Consider the following 20146-nt stretch of genomic DNA (forward strand, 5'->3'; position numbering starts at 1 on the left):
GGAGAAAGAGTCAGCAAAACATGTTTTAAAAATCCTCCTCTGGACAATGCTCTTCCTGGTGACAAAGGACAAGAGAAGCCTCCTGCTGTGAGCTGACATGGACACCCCAACAACTCCAAGACAACTGGAAGGATTTAAGCTTCCAGCTCTGCATTTCAGATGAAATAATAAAGATAAATTACCCTTTGTTTTCTTCTGGCCTTTAGAGGCACGTGGGGATGGAGCTGGGGCTCCTCACCTGCTCAGGGACCCTCAAGCAGCACCACCTCCCATGGGTGCCCTGGAACTGCTGCTTGGGAACTGATCCAAAGGGCTGGGACGCTGCAGGCTCTGCTCTGGGACAGCTGCAGCTCCTCTCTGACAAACACTGAAACCCACACACATTCCAGATCCAGGGATAATACAACAATGACTGATCTGCTCAGCTGCATCATCACTTTGGTGACTTTGAAGCTGATAAACTTGTGATTCATGTCATTCCAATGCTCCTGCACAAAGCACTCCTCGACTTTAACACTTCCTATTCCCAGTTACAACAACTGCAGCTGCCCCTTTCAAGTGAGTGAGGGCAAGAAAGGGATTGAGACAGAGGAAAAAGGAAGATTCCTTTCCCACTGCAAAGGATTTCTGCAGCACAGGCTGAATGGAGCATCTGTTGTAAACATCTGTTTAAAGCAGGGAGGAAATGGCACTTTTGGCACATCCTTCCTAGATGGAAACCATAACTAGTTCTAAGTACCAATCCCAGGGATTTACTACACATTTGCAGTCAGTTTGGGAGTCTAAGAAATGTCTGAATTCTGGCAATGAGAGTGTTTCTGCAACAGAGTGTCTTAGAAAATGGGTCAACCTGCTGGATTTTCTTCTGTCCAATCCCAGGGGAGCTCACATTCTATTTTTACAGAATCACAGACTGGTTTGGGTTGGAAGGGACCTTAAAGACCATCTTGTTCCTCCCCCCTGCCATGGGCAGGGACACCTTCCACTGGAGCAGGTTGCTCAGAGCCCACTCCAGCCTCTCCTGCTACCCTCAGTGATCTGCAGGGAATGTCAGCCCTTGGCTGCCTCGCTGTCCTGCTGCAACATCCACCCCAGGTCCCCAGGATGCTGCATCCGAGATCTGTTCTTGGATCATGCATTTGATGAGATGCCACCAGAGCTCCCAGGCCTTTCAGTACTTCCATTATCTCTCTACCATGAGCATCTCTGACCTGGCTGGGGGCATTCCCTGATGGCTGGGATGAGCCACATGTCACCCTCCAACACCTTGGCAGGATTCTCACATGTGAGCAAGAAAACCCCACAGCACAGCCTGGCCTGATCCTCCTGTGACCTGCCCAGGGGCAAGAACCCTCTGCCTCCAGATCAGTGCCAGAGTCAGGCTCTTGCCCAGGGAGGAATTAATTTATTCCTCTAATTCAATGATTAACTTCACAAGTCTGGATTAAAGCCCTGAGCTGCACAAGGCCTAACTTAACCTGGTGAGGAGCCAAACCCTACCCTGCCACAGCTGTGCTGCTGTTTCTCTGAGCACCAGCTCAAGTCTCCCAATTCTACCACCCAACCCACAGCCCCTGTATCTCAAAATGTCACTGGAAAAACTCAGTGTCACCATGAGCTGAAGCTCTCACAGCCATGCTGTGTCTCAGCACAGGTCTGAGCACACAGGGATCCCAAATCCCAGGCCCCTGAGCAGGACTTGCCTGGAGAAGAAGTGCTCTCCGACGTGGATCTCTTCCTGGAAGGGCTGCAGCTTGTGCTCTCTGACTGCCTCTGCGAGGGCTTGTCCTGGCTTGGCAAAGTGCCTGCAAGGCAGAGCAGGGAAAGGCACAAAAACATCATCTCAGTCTGGCTGTGCCAGTACAGCACTAAAGGCTCAAATTCAGGTTACTCTGGTGTGCCTCCAGGAACACCTGTGTGCTCCCAGAATGCAGGGGAAGGATGGGAAGGAAACACCAAGCAGGGATTTCACACAGGCCAGTGGCAGAGGTAAACAAGCCATGAGTAAAGGCAGGTAGTATTAACCACCAGAATTAGCTTGTAAGTGAGGAAAGGAAAAGGAAAAGGAAAAGGAAAAGGAAAAGGAAAAGGAAAAGGAAAAGGAAAAGGAAAAGGAAAAGGAAAAGGAAAAGGATAAGGATAAGGATAAGGAAAAGGATAAGGATAAGGAAAAGGAAAAGGAAAAGGAAAAGGAAAAGGAAAAGGAAAAGGAAAAGGATAAGGATAAGGATAAGGAAAAGGAAAAGGAAAAGGATAAGGAAAAGGAAAAGGATAAGGAAAAGGAAAAGGAAAAGGAAAAGGAAAAGGAAAAGGAAAAGGAAAAGGAAAAGCCCCACATATTCCTACTCTCAATTGAATCCAAACTCCTTGATTTTCAGAAGAGTTTGGAAAAGACCTCTGCAGATTACCAAGACCAACCACCCTGCTCAAAACAGGGTCAGATTGCTCAGGGCCACCACATTCCATTGGGCTTTCTACATCTCCAGTGACACAGATTCCCGGATCTGCAACTCCCTCACCATCACTGTGACCCTTGATTTCTTCTGCACAAACAGAATTCCCTGAACTCCAGTGGGACTCCTGCTATTGGGCACCACCAGGACCAATTTCACTCCTTTTTCTTCATTCCCTCCCAGCTGGAACGTGGACACACTGGGAAGAGCTCCCTTTGTGCATCCTCTGCTCCAGGCTCGGCAATCCCAGCTCTCCCAGTCGATCTGGATAATTGATCCAGCTCTCCCAGCCCCTCTGGATGAGCAATCCCAGCTCTCCCAGCCCCTCTGGATGAGCAATCCCAGCTCTCCCAATCCCTCTGGATAACTGATCCAGCTCCCCCAGCCCCTCTGGATGACTGATCAAGCTCTCCCAATCCCTCTGGACAATTGATCCAGCTCTCCCAGTCCCTCTGGATAATTGATCCAGCTCTCCCAGCCCCTCTGGATGACTGATCCAGCTCTCCCAATCCCTCTGGATAACTGATCCAGCTCTCCCAATCCCTCTGGATGAGCAATCCCAGCTCTCCCAATCCCTCTGGATGAGCAATCCCAGCTCTCCCAGCCCCTCTGGATAACTAATCCAGCTCTCCCAGTCCCTCTGGATGAGCAATCCCAGCTCCCCCAGCCCCTCTGGATGAGCAATCCCAGCTCTCCCAGCCCCTCTGGATGAGCAATCCCAGCTCTCCCAGCCCCTCTGGATAACTGATTCAGCTCTCCCAATCCCTCTGGATATTTGATCCAGCTCTCCCGGCCCCTCTGGATGACTGATCCAGCTCTCCCAATCCCTCTGGATAACTGATTCAGCTCTCCCAGTCCCTCTGGATGAGCAATCCCAGCTCTCCCAGCCCCTCTGGATAACTGATCCAGCTCTCCCAGCCCCTCTGGATGAGCAATCCCAGCTCTCCCAGCCCCTCTGGATAATTGATCCAGCTCTCCCAGCCCCTCTGGATGACTGATCCAGCTCCCCCAGCCCCTCTGGATGAGCAATCCCAGCTCTCCCAATCCCTCTGGATAATTGATCCAGCTCTCCCAATCCCTCTGGATAATTGATCCAGCTCTCCCAGCCCCTCTGGATGAGCAATCCCAGCTCTCCCAGCCCCTCTGGATAATTGATCCAGCTCTCCCAGTCCCTCTGGATAATTGATCCAGCTCTCCCAGCCCCTCTGGATGACAGAGGCTCCCACCCCCTGGTCATTCCTGTGACCAGACTCACTGCACCATGTCCATGTCTCTCTTGGCCTGGGCAGCCCAGAGCAGACACAGCACGCCAGGTGTGCCCTCTCCAGGATGGAGAAGAAGGGAAAAACTTCCCCCTCATGATGATCTCCATAACCCAGCCCCTGTGCTGCTCCTCAGAGAGCCTCTCCAGCCCATCCTGCCAGTGCTGGTCCCCGTGTGTGCTGGCACTGTCCCTCTCAGCCACTGTCCCACCATTCAGAGCACTGGGAAGGAGGTGAAACACTGAGTGGCTTTGTGCTGCTGATCCCATCCCTCTGTGCTGGAAGGTCACCTCATCCAGGAAAAGCATTCCCTTCCCCTCCTTGGGCAGAACAGCTCACCAGGAACTGCAGGCAGGTGAAAAGCCAAAAAGAAAATCCCCAAGATATTAAAATTCTTTAGATTTGTCCCTTGCTGTGTTTTTCCTTTACAAGATCCTGTCACAATAAAAAACACAAATATTTCTGCTCCAGTCCATCATGGCAAATCTGTTTAAGCCCTGGAGCCTAAACAAGTGAGGATGATGATTATCTACACACAGAGCAGCACTGGATTTTAGGCACCTGCAGAACACATTTCACTCTGGGTTCCCAGCACACATGGCTTGCAGGTACTGCTAAATCCTTGGATGATGTCAGCAGGCAGCAGGAAGCACAATCACCATGCCTTGAGTTAAACCAATTTTAGAAAGATGCAGAAATCCCACGACTGCTGCAGGGTGAAGGGAATGGCAGCTCTGCTGAGAACACAAGCTATTTGTTTCCCTTTTTACACATAAATATTTTCTTACAGTAAACTGCTTTATTTTCCTCCAATTTCAACTTTCAGAGAATCCCAATTACTCTTGAAAGCAAAGTCTGTGGGAGTCATGAAAATGTCATAGAAAAACCTGGTATTGCAGTTATGAACATGCTGAGATATTAAAAACTCAGAGCAGTATAAAAACCCAGATAAGCAAAAATGCACGTGGTAGTGCAAGAGGAGAATGTGCATATCCTGAAAATAGCTAGAAGACAAAATCCAGGATGCAAAAAACCAGAATTTTGCTGTTCCCCTTCAAAACATGGCTCATAATGAACATGCTCTTCCCTCCCTTCCTCAAAGAATCCTCCAAAAGGTAACAGCAGGACACTGAATTTCTGCCCAAAATCAAGGCCCAGAATTCCTCCCCTGACGGTGCCTCAAGGGAAAGCCCAAGGTGTGCGATGATGGGAGAAAAAAGCACCAAAATGATTCACCAGAATCTCTGGGAAAATCTCCTTCTAGATCCTCTCTTGCCTCAAAGTTCGGAATTTTTTTAATCACGGGCACTCTTAGCTCCTGATGACTGGTGCAGGGAATGACCAGCAGCACTTTTCCAAGGATTCCAACCTCTCAAGAGGGCAGAGGGACAGCCTTCTTCTTCATGAAGGCTCTCCTCAACCATCACAGGGCTCCTGGACACTGATCCAGGCTGCACCCCATGTTCCTGGTGAATTTCTGCACGGCATCCCTGGCAGGATGGTGCTGGTGGGCTCCACAGCGGCTCTGCTTCCTGCTGTTCCCACACACGGGGGAAGGCACCTGCGGCTGGGCTGGGCTGGGCTGGGCTGAGCTGGGCTGAGCTGAAATGGGCTGGGCTGGGCTGGGCTGGACTGAGCTGAGCTGGGCTGGGCTGGGCTGAGCTGGGCTGGGCTGGGCTGAAATGGGCTGAGCTGGGCTGAGCTAAACTGAGCTGAGCTGGGCTGGGCTAAACTGAGCTGAGCTGGGCTGGGCTAAACTGAGCTGAGCTGGGCTGGGCTGAGCTGGGCTAAACTGAGCTGAGCTGGGCTGGGCTAAACTGAGCTGAGCTGGGCTGGGCTAAACTGAGCTGAGCTGGGCTGGGCTGAGCTGGGCTAAACTGAGCTGAGCTGGGCTGGGCTGAGCTGGGCTGGGCTGGGCTGGACAGAGCTGAAATGGGCTGGGCTGGGCTGGGCTGAGCTGAAATGGGCTGGGCTGGGCTGAGCTCAGCTGGGCTGGGCTGGGCTGGGCTGGGCTGAAATGGGCTGAGCTGGACTGGACTGGGCTGGGCTGGGCTGAAATGGGCTGAGCTGGACTGGACTGGGCTGGGCTGGGCTAAACTGAGCTGAAATGGGCTGAGCTGGGCTGGGCTAAACTGAGCTGAGCTGGGCTGGGCTGAGCTGAGCTAAGCTGGACTGGGCTAAACTGAGCTGAGCTGTGCTGGGCTAAACTGAGCTGAGCTGTGCTGGGCTAAACTGAGCTAAACTGAGCTGAGCTGAGCTGGGCTGAGCTGAGCTAAGCTGGACTGGGCTAAACTGAGCTGAGCTGTGCTGGGCTAAACTGAGCTAAACTGAGCTGAGCTGGGCTGGGCTGAGCTGAGCTGGACTGGGCTGGGCTGAGCCATGCTGGACTGGGCTAAACTGAACTGAGCTGAGCTGAGCTGAGCTGGGCTGGGCTGGGCTGAGCCATGCTGGACTGGGCTAAACTGAGCTGGGCTGGGCTGAGCTAAACTGAGCTGGGCTGGGCGGGGCTGGGCTGGGCTGAGCTGAGCTGGGCTGAGCTAAACTGAGCTGGACTGGGCTAAACTGAGCTGGGCTGGGCTAAACTGAGTTGGGCTGGGCTGGACTGGGCTGCGCTGAGCTGGACTGGGCTAAACTGAGCTGGGCTGTGCTAAACTGAGCTGGGCTGGGCTGGACTAAACTGAGCTGGGCTGGGCTGGACTGGGCTAAACTGAGCTGGGCTGGGCTGGGCTAAACTGAGCTGGGCTGGGCTGGGCTGAGGCACTGCACAGCTGCTCAGCACTGGGAAGAGCTGTCCTGGTTCCAGCTGGGACAGAGTGAATTTGTCCCAGTGGTGCCTCAGGTTTTAGTTTTTATATTTTTTCAGATTCTGTTCTGCTTTAGAGTGTGAGTGTGGGCTTCATATTATGGGATGGTGAGCTCTCTTCACAGAGTAGGGAGACAAAACAATTCCTTCTCCAGCTGGGGACCAAGGACAAATGATCCAAATCTCAGACCCAAGAGCACAAACAACGTGGGCTGAAGAGGGAAAACAAAGCAGGATGGGCTGGAGCTGTAAATGGATAATTAAATCCAATATGCAAATGGACAAAAATTCCTAAGAGTGTGCAACCCTGTGACCAGTCATCCATTTTTGTCGCCATTTTGGGTTGTGCTGCCCAAGATGGATCTATTGAGGCCTCTTAATAAATCCCTACTTTATTCTTTAACTCTGTTCTCTGGTCTAGGTCAACCTTCACAAGGCATCACCAGTACCTGGTCCAGCTGTGCCTGGTTCAGGGTAAGGATGACATTGGTGGTGCCCAGCAGAGCTCACCCTCAGCCCAGGACTCTCCTGCAGGGCCAGGACAGCTGACCCCAGCTGACCCCAGGATATTCCACACCACGCAGGGTCTGGCCCAGTGGGGGTGACTGGGATCCCCAGTTTGTGCTGGGGAGTGGCTGCACTGGGCATCACTTGTGCTTCCTGGGGTTTATTCACAGAACCATGGAGAGGTTTGGGCTGGGAGGGACACCTTAAAGATCATCCCATTCCATCCCCTGCCATGGGCAGGGAGACCTTCCACTATCCCAGGTGGCTCCAAGCCCCAGTTGGTGCTGGGGACAGGCAGCAGGTCCTGAGCACCTGTACCTGGCATCACTTGTGCTTCTTGGCTTTATTTCCCCCTGTCCTTTTCATGACAATTATTACTACTGTTATTACGATATATAATTTTATTTCACTTATTAAAGAGTTCTTATCTCAACCCATGAGTTTCACTTTATCCTGACCCTCTTCCCACCCACCCCTCTGGGTTCAGGGAGCTGCTGCAGCAGGTCTGTCATTCCAGGGTGACTTTTCCTCCTGAGGAACTCCACCATGCATTGAATTAAAAAAGTCTACATTAACCAAGTACCCTGGGAGCTGGGATTGAAAACAGAAATTAAATAGCGGGAGTTAAGTGCTCGAAGTGAGAATGGACTGGAATTCGTAGCAGGGAAAAAAAGAGGGAGAAGGTTTTGGAGGTGGCAGGGATGGCCCAGCGGGCGGCACATCCCGGGAGCTGTCACCGCCAGTGCTCCGGGAGACCAGACCCTGCGAGGGGCCCCTGTGAGACACCCCCACCACCCTGCTCAGCATCCCGGGACACGCTCTGGGCCCTGCCCCGCATCCCGGGACACGCTCTGGGCCCTGCCCCGCATCCCGGGACACGCTCTGGGCCCTGCCCCGCTCTGGGACTCTACCCTGCTCTGGGCCCTGCCCCGCTCTGGGACTCTACCCTGCTCTGGGCTCTGCCCCGCTCTGAGACTCTACCCCGCTCTGGGACTCTACCCTGCTCTGGGCTCTGCCCCGCTCTGAGATTCTACCCTGCTCTGGACCCTGCCCCGCTCTGGGACCCTGCCCCGCTCTGGAGCCCCTGCCCCGCTCTGGGACCCTGCCCCGCTCTGAGACTCTACCCTGCTCTGGGCCCTGCCCCGCTCTGGGACTCTACCCCACTCTGGGACCTGCCCTGCTCTAGAGCCCCTGCCCCGCTCTGGAGCCCCTGCCCCGCTCTGGGCCCTGCCCTGCTCTGGAGCCCTCGCCCCGCTCTGGGCCCTGCCCCGCTCTGGAGCCCCTGCCCCGCTCTGCAGCCCCTGCCCCGCTCTGGGCCCTGCCCCGCTCTGGAGCCCCTGCCCCGCTCTGGAGCCCCTGCCCCGCTCTGGACCCTGCCCCGCTCTGGGACCCTGCCCCGCTCTGGACCCTGCCCCGCTCTGGACCCTGCCCCGCTCTGCAGCCCCCGCCCCGCTCTGGGACCCCCGCCCCGCTCTGGAGCCCCTGCCCCACTCTGGGACCCTACCCTGCTCTGGGCCCTGCCCCGCTCTGGGCCCTGCCCCGCTCTGGGACCCTGCCCCGCTCTGAGACTCTACCCCGCTCTGGGACCCTGCCCTGCTCTGGGACCCTGCCCCGCTCTGGGACCCTGCCCTGCTCTGGGACCCTGCCCCGCTCTGGGACCCTGCCCTGCTCTGGGACCCTGCCCCGCTCTGGGACCCTGCCCTGCTCTGGGACCCTGCCCCGCTCTGGGACTCTACCCTGCTCTGGACCCTGCCCCACTCTGGACCCTGCCCCGCTCTGGAGCCCCTGCTCCGCTCTGGACCCTGCCCCGCTCTGGAGCCCCTGCCCCGCTCTGGACCCTGCCCCGCTCTGGACCCTGCCCCGCTCTGCAGCCCCTGCCCCGCTCTGCAGCCCCTGCCCCACTCTGGAGCCCCTGCCCCACTCTAGGGCCCTGCCCCGCTCTGCAGCCCCTGCCCCACTCTGGAGCCCCTGCCCCGCTCTGGGCCCTGCCCCGCTCTGGGCCCTGCCCCGCTCTGGGCTCGGCGGGACGCGGCAGAGGAGCGGCGGGGCCGCCAGGGGGCGCTGCTGCCCGCCGCTCCCGCGGCCCGGGGCGGGAACGGGAACGGCCGGGACCCCTCGGGACAGGGACCGGCACAGGGACCGGGAACCCTCGGGACAGGGACCGGGAACCCTCAGGATAGGGACAGGGACCGGCACAGGGACCGGGAACCCTCGGGACAGGGACCGGGAACCCTCGGGCAGGGACCGGCACAGGGACCGGAACCCTCGGGATAGGGACCGGGAACCCTCAGGATAGGGACAGGGACCGGCACAGGGACCGGGAACCCTCGGGACAGGGACCGGGAACCCTCGGGCAGGGACCGGCACAGGGACCGGGAACCCTCGGGACAGGGACCGGCACAGGGACCGGGAACCCTCGGGACAGGGACCGGCACAGGGACCGGACCCCTCGGGACAGGGACCGGGAACCCTCAGGATAGGGACAGGGACCGGCACAGGGACCGGGAACCCTCGGGACAGGGACCGGGAACCCTCGGGCAGGGACCGGCACAGGGACCGGGAACCCTCGGGACAGGGACCGGCACAGGGACCGGGACCCCTCGGGACAGGGACCGGCACAGGGACCGGGACCCCTCGGGACAGGGACCGGGAACCCTCGGGACAGGGACCGGCACAGGGACCGGGACCCCTCGGGCAGGGACCGGCACAGGGACCGGGACCCCTTGGCACAGGGACCGGCACAGGGACCGGGACCCCTCGGGATAGGGACCGGGAACCCTCGGGACAGGGACCGGCACAGGGACCGGACCCCTCGGGACAGGGACCAGGACCCCCTGGGCAGAGTCGGACACAGGGACCGGGACCCCTTGGGCAAGGACAGGGACGGCACAGGGACCGGGACCCCTCGGGACAGGGACCGGGACCCCCTGGGCAGAGTCGGACACAGGGACAGGGACTCCTCGGGACAGGGACCGGGACCCCCTGGGCAGAGTCGGACACAGGGACAGGGACTCCTCGGGACAGGGACCGGGACCCCCTGGGCAGAGTCGGACACAAGGACCGGGACCCCTCGGGACAGGGACCCCTCGGGTAGGGACGGACGCACGGTCTGGGACTGCCCGGGTCACCCCAGGAGCCCACACGGCAGTGCCCGGTAACACCGGTTATCCCACGGGAATGGCACCTGCACCTCACCCAGAGCGGGACAGCCAGAGCGGGAGCAGCCTCGCACCCGGCCCGGGGTTTGCAGAGGGAACGGAGGCGGCACCGACCGTGCAGCTGCAGCCATCCCCAGCACAGGCTGGTCCCGTTTTCCTCCCTGCTGCCTGCCAGGACTGCAAGTGGAACACACCGAGGCCACAGGAATTGTAAGCAGCACACCAAGGCTGGCCTAAGATACGGCATCGCTTGTCCAAAATAACTCCTGATGGAAAGCTGCAGGAGTTCAGGAACAGCGCCTGGGAACTTGGGATGAACAACAGTGTCCTACAGAACTCCCCTGGACAAGACAGCAGAGCCTCGTGACCTGCCCCGCTGTGGCTGTGCCAAGGTCACCCAACAGCCCCAACATGGGAACTTCCACCTGTGCTCCAGCTCCCCGGAAACTCCCACCTCCTCGGGAGTCCTGTCTGCACAAAGAACCAACACAACCCTTTCCTAACACGACTCAGACGTGGGCAAGCCCCTGGAAATACCTGGCATCGGCCAATACTGTAGAAAGAATTTGTTCAACCAGTTAGGCCAGGTTTATGTTCAAAATGTGGAGGTGAGGTAGTATTCCATGGTTTTCCACATGGAATACTCTGAAATAAAGCATCACAAACATTCCCTATGGATCCCAAAGGCCCATTCTGGATGGGTTCCCTGATGCTGATCCCTGACTTTATTCCAAGTCTCTGATCCAGCACCTCTCCACCATGCACCTACACTGCATCTGGTTTTATAAATAAACAATCCTTGATGCACCAAAGATTTTCTCTCCATCTGTGCCTTTCCTTTAATCTTTAATCCATGGTCATGGATTCACAATCACCATTTGGCACCATGGCTAAAACCAAAACTCCCCAAACACAACATGCAAACTGACATGGATCTAAACCTCCCCAGTCTGGCATTTCCCTTTCCTGAGGCTTTTTACCAGATGTGATTTAAGTTTTCCAAGTGGTGTGGGGCACTGGGAGCTCCCTGGCAACGAGCTGGACCCCAATCCAAATGCCAGCCTCACAAAATATCCAGGTTCCAGGCGGGAATGCACTGCCTGGAAGTGACATCCCATGCCGGAGGAATCACTCCAACTTCCTGGAGCAGGGAGCAGGCAGAGCCTTCACAAAAAGCATCTCTGCTCTGCCCCTCCCTTGTGTTATTCCTCACACAAACCCAGGTCAGATCATTCACTCCAATGGAAAACATCTCCCAGTTCCCAGAGCAGCACAGGTTCCCACAACCAATTCACTCCTCAGAACCAAATTTAACCCTCTGAGTGACCCAGCACTTGGAACTTCTCCTTCCATCACCGCAGGAGAAGCGATCTCACGGTTCTGCTGCCTTCTCCACACTCCACTCACCACCTCAAACAATTTCAGTACCAGCACAATGAAATATGAATTTGTCAAAGATCCAGCTGCACTTAAAATAAAGAAGGAAAACGCAAACCCCCCAAATCAAGAGAAAATCCCTGTGCATACGCAGGTGTGCAGAGCAGAGGAGGTGGCAGGAGGCAACAGAGCAGGAGTATCCCATGGGAAGGAGCAAGATGAGAGCCAGGAATGTGAGGAGGGATTTTTCAGTCCTGGCAGCTGGTTCTTGCTCTGTGAAAAATTAGTCACAAGTGGCTTTGGACAATGATTTAAACTTCAAGGGAGAATGCAGGCAAGAAGGGAAGGGAGAAGCAGCTTGGGCTTCCTTCACATGCTGGAAGCAGGCAGGAGCACAAGCTGCACTTGCCCTTTGCAGGTTATCTTTTCTTTTCCTTAATATTATGCAAATGACAAGTTCCTGTTCCTGCTCCTCCTGTTCCAGTTTTGCTCGAGGCTGTCAGATACATTTCCCAACCATGAATAAATCCAAAATTTCTAGGTTTGGTCTCAGGCATCCCCAGCATCAACCCCAGCTGTTCTGAGGTGTTGCAAGAGGCCTCAAGGCAGGGATTGAAAGCTCTGTTGCAGCAGAGATTGTCAAATTACCAAAATGGAGTTACAAAAGGAATAGGAAACAATTTCTTAAATGAAAACATTACTCACAACAGTAGCAGCAACACATGATCTGAACCAAACCAACCAAACTTCAAACAGAAACATGGCTTTGAAAACATCAAAAATCGTGAGAAACTTTCCTTCATTTCTCCAGAAAATTAAAATTGTATGGAAAAAGCAAAGACCTGTGCATGAGAAAGCATCCCCAGCCCGTAAGGAAGCAAGAGGAGTCTGTTGGGAGGAGGGACAGGGTGCCATGGGTGGCTCTGGGGGAGATCCCGTGCCAGTCTGCGCTGACGCTGCAGGAACAGAGCCCCCGGGGAGGGCAGGGGCAGGGCTGGACCTGGCACTGATCCCTGCAGAGCCAAAGCCTCACCTGCCCCCTGCTCCAGCCGTGTTTGGTACGACAGAACCCAGCAAGACTCACGGAAAGCCCGAGCTCCCTTACCTGACAGTGGCTGCAGGGCCTTCTCCAGGGAAGAAGGCACGGGCTCCTTCCGGAGGGGCCGGCTGAGCGCCGCGTCCTGCCCGCTGAAGAGTCCAGGGCTCTCGGGTAACTTTTTACGTCCGTTGGTGCTGGCAGAGCTGGTGACTCTGCAGCTGCCTATTGCACTTGTGAAAAGGTTTGTGTGTTCATCGCTGCTGGCTGGCTCCGAGCTGGGAGTGAATCCCCCCAGGGACAGAGCTGGGGAATTTTCGGAGCAGTCTATCTGCAGAGGTGTCTGCAATCCCAGTGCCAAGGAATTAGACTCCGAAGGCTCTCTCCTGACCCACTGCTCATCTCTGCTCAGCAAACCCTTGGAAGGTGATAGGTGAGGACAGGACATGTGGCATCTGTGTTTCTCTTTGTGTTTGTACCTATCGCCAACAGCCTCCTTCCCAAACCTGTAGCGCTTCAAGGACTCCAGAACCGTTCTGGAGGAGCTGTTGGCTGTGATGGTGTCCATGGAAACCTGGGGCTGCTCGGAGGAGCGGTGCTCCCGGTGCTTGTGGCGGTGCCTGTGCTTGTGTTCCAGCATCCAGCCATAGGCCATCTCGGGTGGGACGCTGGGGTACGTGCTCATGGACAGCAGAGGAGTCCTGCTCGTGGTGAGGAAAGCTTCCTGGCGCAAGAGTTTATGCTTCTTCTTGTGGTATTTGGTGGGGTTGAGAAGCAGGTGGCCTGTATGCATGTAGGAAGGTGGGGGCAGGGGGGTAGTGAAAGAAGGAGAGGGTGGAGGAGGGTAAAGAGTTGGAGGGTACCTTCCGTAATAACCTAATCCTATGGGAGCAGCTGCCAGGGGAGAAGGGGAGTAAGGCATGCCATAGGAGGGGTAGAACCCGGTGCTGGACAGGGGAAAGCTGAGGCTATGCATGAAAGGCATTTCTGCCATAGCTTCCCGCATTTTTGGAGGCCTGCCTCTCTTTTTCTTTAAATCAGGTTTTCTAATGTAGTGCAAAGGATCTAAAGGAAAAGTAGGGTGGGTGTAGAAACTATTGAAATTTATCCTAAAAATGGTAGGCAGCAAATCTCGGGGTATAAAATGGTGACTTCTGTGGGTTATTCTAATTTCACTTAATCGACTTATTAACTCCTCTAACTCAGCGAGGAAATCAGGGTCCTGCCTCCCTCGGAGCTGAGGGTACTTCTTTTTCCTTTTTCTCTTCTGCCTCTTCATCTTGTCGTAGCTGAGGTAATCGTGGCTGCGGCGCTTGCACTTGTGTTTGTGCTTTTCCTTCAGGTTACCCAGCACGGTGGAAGTCTCGGGTGGGATGAGGGACACGTGGTCGAACGAGTGCCTCTTCTTCTTCTGCCCGCAGAACTTCTCCGCTCGGTCCGAAGTGCTGTTGTTGTCCGTGCCTATCCCGCTGTCGCTGGGGATGGTCTCGTCGCTGTGGGACTCGCTCACGGGGGACGGGGTGGCCTCTTTGAGCGACGTCAGCTCGCTCAGGTGGGACGGGGAGTTGGGCAGCAGCGTGGGTGGGGACAACCTCCTCCTCCCCTTGGCTGCTTTCTTCATGGCGAGCGTCTGCACCACGCTGCCCTGTCTGGAGTGGAGGTGCAGGTAGGGCACCGAGCTGGGCTCGATGAACCCCGCGTCGCTGCTCACGGGGCTCTGCCCCCCGCTCACGGCGGAGGACTGGGAGCAAACCGGGGACGGGAGGATCTCCGAGGGATTCGCTGCCGAGGGCAGCAAGTGGGGAAGGACTTGTCCTAGGGACGTACCGGGAGCCTGCTGGGCAGACTTCTCCAGAACCGTCAGACTGGCAGCGCTGCTGGCTAAAATGCCATTCAGGACAGCTTTAGGTTTCCTCCCTCTCCTTTTTCCTATGTAAATTGTTCCTTTCTTGCTGACATTGATTTGCTGGCCTAGTTTTGAACCGAATGTGGCAGCAAGAGTTGACACGGTGTTGTGGAGCTTGGATTGCATCTTCCCTTTGGTATTTGGTTCCACTGTACTGGACAGAATCTGATTCAGAAGTTTCTTTCGCTTCAGAGTTTTCATTTTATTTATTTTTCGAATGATTGTTTTCATTAACTGTCCATTATTTCTCTTGGCAACTTTTCTGTCTGAGTCCACTTCCAAATCACTCATGCTACAAATACTGGGGCTTTGGACTTCTTCTGGCCCTCGGAGCTGGTCTTTCCTCTCAAAGAACTCCCCGGGTCGATGCTGTTCACTTTCAGGCCCCATCTTGCTTGAGTTCTCTGTTCCAACAAAAGGTGCCACAGACAGAATAGGTGGTTTCATTTTAATCGATGACCGGATCTGCCTTTTAGGTCTCCCTCTCTTTTTAGGAAAAGCTTGTCCTGATAAGCTTTGTTTTAGGGAGGGAATTTCAACTTCAGGCTGCAAAATCGGAGGTTCTTGCTCTTCTTTCGACTGCACTGAGAAGACTTTTGATGCTGGGATCTTAAGAGTTCTTTTGGGGGGACCTTCGAGTTCTGGCATTTCCTTGGATTTGGGTCTTCCTCTCTTGGGTTTGTATATGTCAGGTAAGAAATCATCCGACATACACAAGCTAGAGGGTTGTTTGTGAGCGCTGTAGAACTTCTGAGTTTGTTTGTCAGTCTCAGCCAGCAGCGCCAGAGACTGTCCATTAGCTTCATTCAGCTTTGGCAACTGATGTTTGACAAATTCATGCTCCACAAATGAGGACGAACCAATGTTTTTCAGGAATTTGGCCTGCTCCAAATTACTGCTCGATAGTGCACTGTATGAAATGTTTTTAAAAAGCTCTGACCTTTCTAGTTCCAGACCCTTTGGAGGTCGGCACGCGCTTCTTGACACCACTTTAGTCCATCGTGGCTTCCTTCCTTTTCTTTTCTTTAAAGGTTTTGATTGCTGAGTGCTGCTCAGGTTTTTTGCTCCTTGGCAGGATTTCTCGGATGCAGCAATTGCACCGATCTTGAGGAACTGCTTGCTACCAAACAAGCTGGTAAAACTAACTACTGAAGGGGTGACAGTAGCGTGGATGCTCGTCTCAGCTGCCAAAATGGGCTTTTTCCCTGTGGGAGGACTTGTTCTTGAAGTTTCCACGTAAGATGCTTTTGAATCACTTAAGTCTTTCTCGGCACCTTTAAAATCAGTGCCGAGGGCGTGGTTCAATGTCCTGTTCAGACTCAGCAGGGAGCCGTCCGAGGAGAACGGCGTTTTGCCCATGGGATCTGAAATGCCCTCCAAGAGCTCTGCCGTGGAACTTAAGTGCAATGAGTTGGACGCCAGCTGGGAGGAGGCTGTGGAGAGGCTCCTGTTCAGGGTGGGGACAGACACTGTGGGGGAAGGAGATGGGAGATTCCCCTCTCCCACTGCACTGAACGGGGACTTGGCTGTCGACACCTCCGAGGCACCTCCTGTCCTGAAGTCTGGTGAAGTGCAATAAACTGGAGGCTGCTTTTCGTGCTTAGACGTTTCATAAATCCCTTTCTCACTGGATGAGTAGGCATCCTGTGGAACACACATTCCTTCATTGAACATCTCTTTGCCTACATCTGCAATTTCTTTCCGAATTGAAAACTTGTCCAAGATACTTTCTTTGCTCTGTCTCATAATGTGCTTCTCAAAGGTTTTGCTGGTAGTATTTTCCTTCAGTAAATCCGCAGGCTCGTGGCTTTCAAGGCTACTGAGGTTTGAATTGCAAGGAAGCTTAAAGGGCTCTGAGGAGGGCACGAGGGAGTCTGCTTTCAGAGTTCCAGAGTCCTTGTTAGCCAAACCAGCTGGACTGCCAATCCCTGCTGGCTTCTTCCCACAGTCCTTGCTAACCAATCCCACGGGACTGCTAATTCCTGGCATCTTCCTCCCAGGGTCCTTGCTAACCAGTCCCATCGGGCTGCCAATCCCTGGTGTCTTCCTTCCAGAGTCTTTGTTAACCAGAGCTGTGCTGTTCCCAGGCCCTGGCATCTTCCTTCCAGAATCCTTGTTAAGCAGACCTGTAGGACTATTTATTCCCAACAACTTCTTCCCAGCATCCTTGTTAACCAATCCTGCTGGAGTGCTGATCCCTACTGGCTTCTTGAGAGGCTCCTTGTTAGTCAGTGCAGTTGGAGTGCTGATCCCTGGAAGTTTCCTCCCCACATCTTTGCTGATCAATCCAACTGCAGAGCTGGTCACTGGCTGCTTCTTTCCCGAATCCTTGTGGACTAACCCTGTTGGAGTGCTGATCCCTGGAGGCCTCTTCCCAGAGTCCTTGCTAACCAATCCAATTAAGGGGCTGATTGCTTGGGGCTTCTTCCCAGAGTCTTTGTTAACCAATATGGCTGTGCTGCCAATCCCTAATGGCTTCTTCCCTGAGTCCTTGTTCACCAATCCAACAGCAATCCCAGAGCCTGGCAGTTTCTTCACCAAATCTTTGTTAACCAACCCACTCGCAGTTATGGTTCCTGGCAGCTTCTTCCCAGAGTCTTTCACCAAACCAGATGTAGTTCCATTCCCACTTCCGGGCTTCTTCTGCTTTGTTTTGGAAGACTTGGAGGGAGGACAAGTTGCAATAAGTTGAGCCAATTTTTCTGTGACAGTTGTTGCTCCGTTAATTTCTGTTCTATCCTTTAAGTCAGAATTATGGCTACTGATAAGAGTCGGAGGAGATGACTTTATATAATCTGTCATTTCAGAATGCAATGGGGAAACTTTCTTAGATAAAGGGGCTGTTTCTACTTCGATACCTTCTTCCACGCGTAACTCAACTGACGCAACTTCTCCAGCTTTCTTGTAAGACTTTGAAGGGTCCTAAGAGTTAATAAACAAAAAAAGCCTTTAGGAAGAGGGTACAAAGTATCACTTTGAGTGACACAGTATCTTTTTATGTTAAGGTGATTAACACTTGATCTGGTATCAGGGTTAATGCATAAATGTTAATGTATATGTAATATATACATATTATATATATTATATATATTATATATAATGTATTTTATATATATATATAATATAAAATGTATATGTATATATTTATATACTTTATAGGCTTCATGATCCTATTAATTTTAAACCAAACAACAGTAATATCAGTAATTTAAATAATGTCATAATAAAATAAACACATTCTGCAAATAATAGTGGTATTCATATTTACAGCAAAATTTTTAAACGGTGGACACGCTGAGGCTTTGCTGATGTTAACAAAACCCAAACTCCCTCCCAGTCCAGAAATACAAACCATTTAATCTGGCCCCCAATTACTACAAATATCCTCCGAAAATCCTGTTGATGTTTATTAATAAAAACCCACTAACAACAAAGTGCTGGGCTATTTATAGTGTGAGAGCACTTGAAGAGCTCACGTGGTGCTGAGCAGCAGCTGAGCAGTGCCCTGGAAGGGCTGGCACTGTCACCCTGTCCCTGCACAGCCCTGCTGGCAGCTCAGCCGTGTCCCCCCAGCCCCTGCACAACACTGACAGTCAGGAAAATAAGTAAAATAAAAGAAGTCAAATTATTCTGTTTGAATGGAGGGGAGGGGTGGTGATAACGCACACACATGGAATAACTAAAACTCACACTTATTTCCAGTTCAGACCTCACCAAACTTGAAATTTATTCTGCAAAGGTTAAAATCAAAATTGCAGTACCCAATTCCTTCATAAATCCTACTGAGAGCATCTCAATAAATTCATCTTTGATTTTGGAAGGACATTCTTTACACACAGTGCCCAACACATCTCTGCAGTGCAGGGGACACGTCCAGCCCAAGCAGGGGCTGGGAATGGAAGGCTCTGACCCCTGATGAGATAGTTCTGCCCAGGGTTCTGACGTCCCTAGCATAAGAAGGACATGGAAGTGTTGGAGCAAGTCCAGAGGAAGCCATTAAGTTGATGAAGGAACTGGAGCACCTCCCTTATGGAGAAAGGCTGGGAGGGCTGGAAATGTTCAGCCTGGAGAAGACAAGGTTGTGTGGAGACCTCAAACTTTCCAGGATCTGAAGGGGCTCCAGGGAAGCTGGAGAGGGATCATTCATCAGGACCTGGAGTGACAGGACAAGGGGGAATGGGTTCAAACTGACAGAGAGGAAATTTAGGTTGATGTATGGGAGAAATTCCTCCCTGTGAGGGTGGGAAGACCCTAGCACCGGTGCCCAGAGCAGCTGGGGCTGCCTCTGGATCCCTGGAAGTGCCCAAGGCCAAGTCGGACAGGGCTTGGAGCAGTCTGGGACAGAGGAAGGTGTCCCTGCCCATGGCAGGGGGTGTGGAATAAGCTGGGCTTTAAGATCCCTCCCAGCCCAAAGTCACTGTGATGCTGTGATTTCGTTCCCAATTTGAAAACCTCCCAGCAGAACGAACCCTAAATACAGAGTGAGAAACATCAATGCCACAGCTGTTCATCCCTCTGCAATAAAAACTGATATGGCAATGGCCTGGCACTTCCAGCACTCGATTACAGCCAGCATTACCCTGATCCCAGAGCTGCACCTATGGCAAACACCTATGGATGCTGAAGGAAGGGACAGCCTGGATTCCCCTGAAACAGCCAACTTTGGTGCTGATCATGAAGAAGTACTTGTTCAGTCAGCTGCACTTAACCAGGAGGTTGCAGCCTGGATCCAGCTGAACGCTGCTGAGATGAGAAGCAGCTGTGTGGGGAATGAGGGAGCCTCTGCAGTGACCCCCAGGCACCCCAAATCCAGGGCTGCTCCTTCCTGCAGGGAGGGAGCAGGAGGGGCGTTCTTTCTGCCCACCTCCAGGCCTGGCACTCACATGGAAACTCCTGAGTCAGGATGACACCACCCTGAGCCTGCAGTGCAAGGCTCCTGGAATTCCCTGGGGCAGACTCTGAGTGCCAGAGAGTCGCTAATGAGTATTAAAGCCTTCAGAGAGCTGCATCCTCCTGCTACGGCCTGAAATTCTGACAAGAACTTTGGAAGAAAAATCTCCTTTGTTCAGCGGATTTCAAAAATCCACCTCAATACTGACTTGGGAATTCAGCTCCTCATCCCTGCATTTGCACTCCACACTCTTCCTTCTTTTTTCTGTTGCTCCTGGGTGCTCTGCCACCCCCTGGGCCAGGTTCTGTGGTGCTCTCACACTGCCACTGCTGGGTATCCAACACCTCTTGGCAGGCCCTGCTTTTCCCTGCTCACCTCCATTTCCAAACAAAGACCTTGGAAGTTTGAGTAGACACTTAAATAATAAATACATAACTAACAAAACCCTTCCAAACACCAGCTTTGATCTGAGCAAGATGCCAGGATTCTGAAAACAAGACTTTAGCATCAAACACAGGTCCTTTGAAAGCTGAAGGCGTGTGCCCTGGAAAGCTTCTTTCTCATCTAGGGGTGAGTGAGTTTTCCAAGCACACTGAAAATTATTTCAAAGAACATGAAGAGCAAATCAGGAAGCATCTAGTGAGATGTCAGACAAGAAGTCAAAAAAGTCTGTCATTTTTTTTAGCATTTTTAAACCCAAAATTCTTATATGGATTTTTTCCCCCATAAATCTACTTAATAATCAGCATGATT

General features: G+C 53.3%; 1 protein-coding gene across 3 annotated transcripts in view; it reads right to left on the reverse strand.

Moving 5' to 3' along the window:
• Positions 1-20146, reverse strand: part of ASH1L (ASH1 like histone lysine methyltransferase) — a 79491-nt gene that overhangs the window by 43362 nt on the left and 15983 nt on the right. For all 3 annotated transcript variants that reach the window (XM_068175163.1, XM_068175162.1, XM_068175164.1), the window contains 2 exons: positions 12666-17424; positions 1704-1805 (listed from right to left, as the gene is read on the reverse strand). In XM_068175163.1, coding sequence (XP_068031264.1) covers positions 1704-1805; positions 12666-17424 — 4861 coding nt within the window. The remainder of the gene's footprint in view (positions 1-1703; positions 1806-12665; positions 17425-20146) is intronic.

This window comes from Anomalospiza imberbis, chromosome 29 (genome assembly GCF_031753505.1).
Source record: "Anomalospiza imberbis isolate Cuckoo-Finch-1a 21T00152 chromosome 29, ASM3175350v1, whole genome shotgun sequence".
Lineage (NCBI taxonomy): Eukaryota > Metazoa > Chordata > Aves > Passeriformes > Viduidae > Anomalospiza > Anomalospiza imberbis.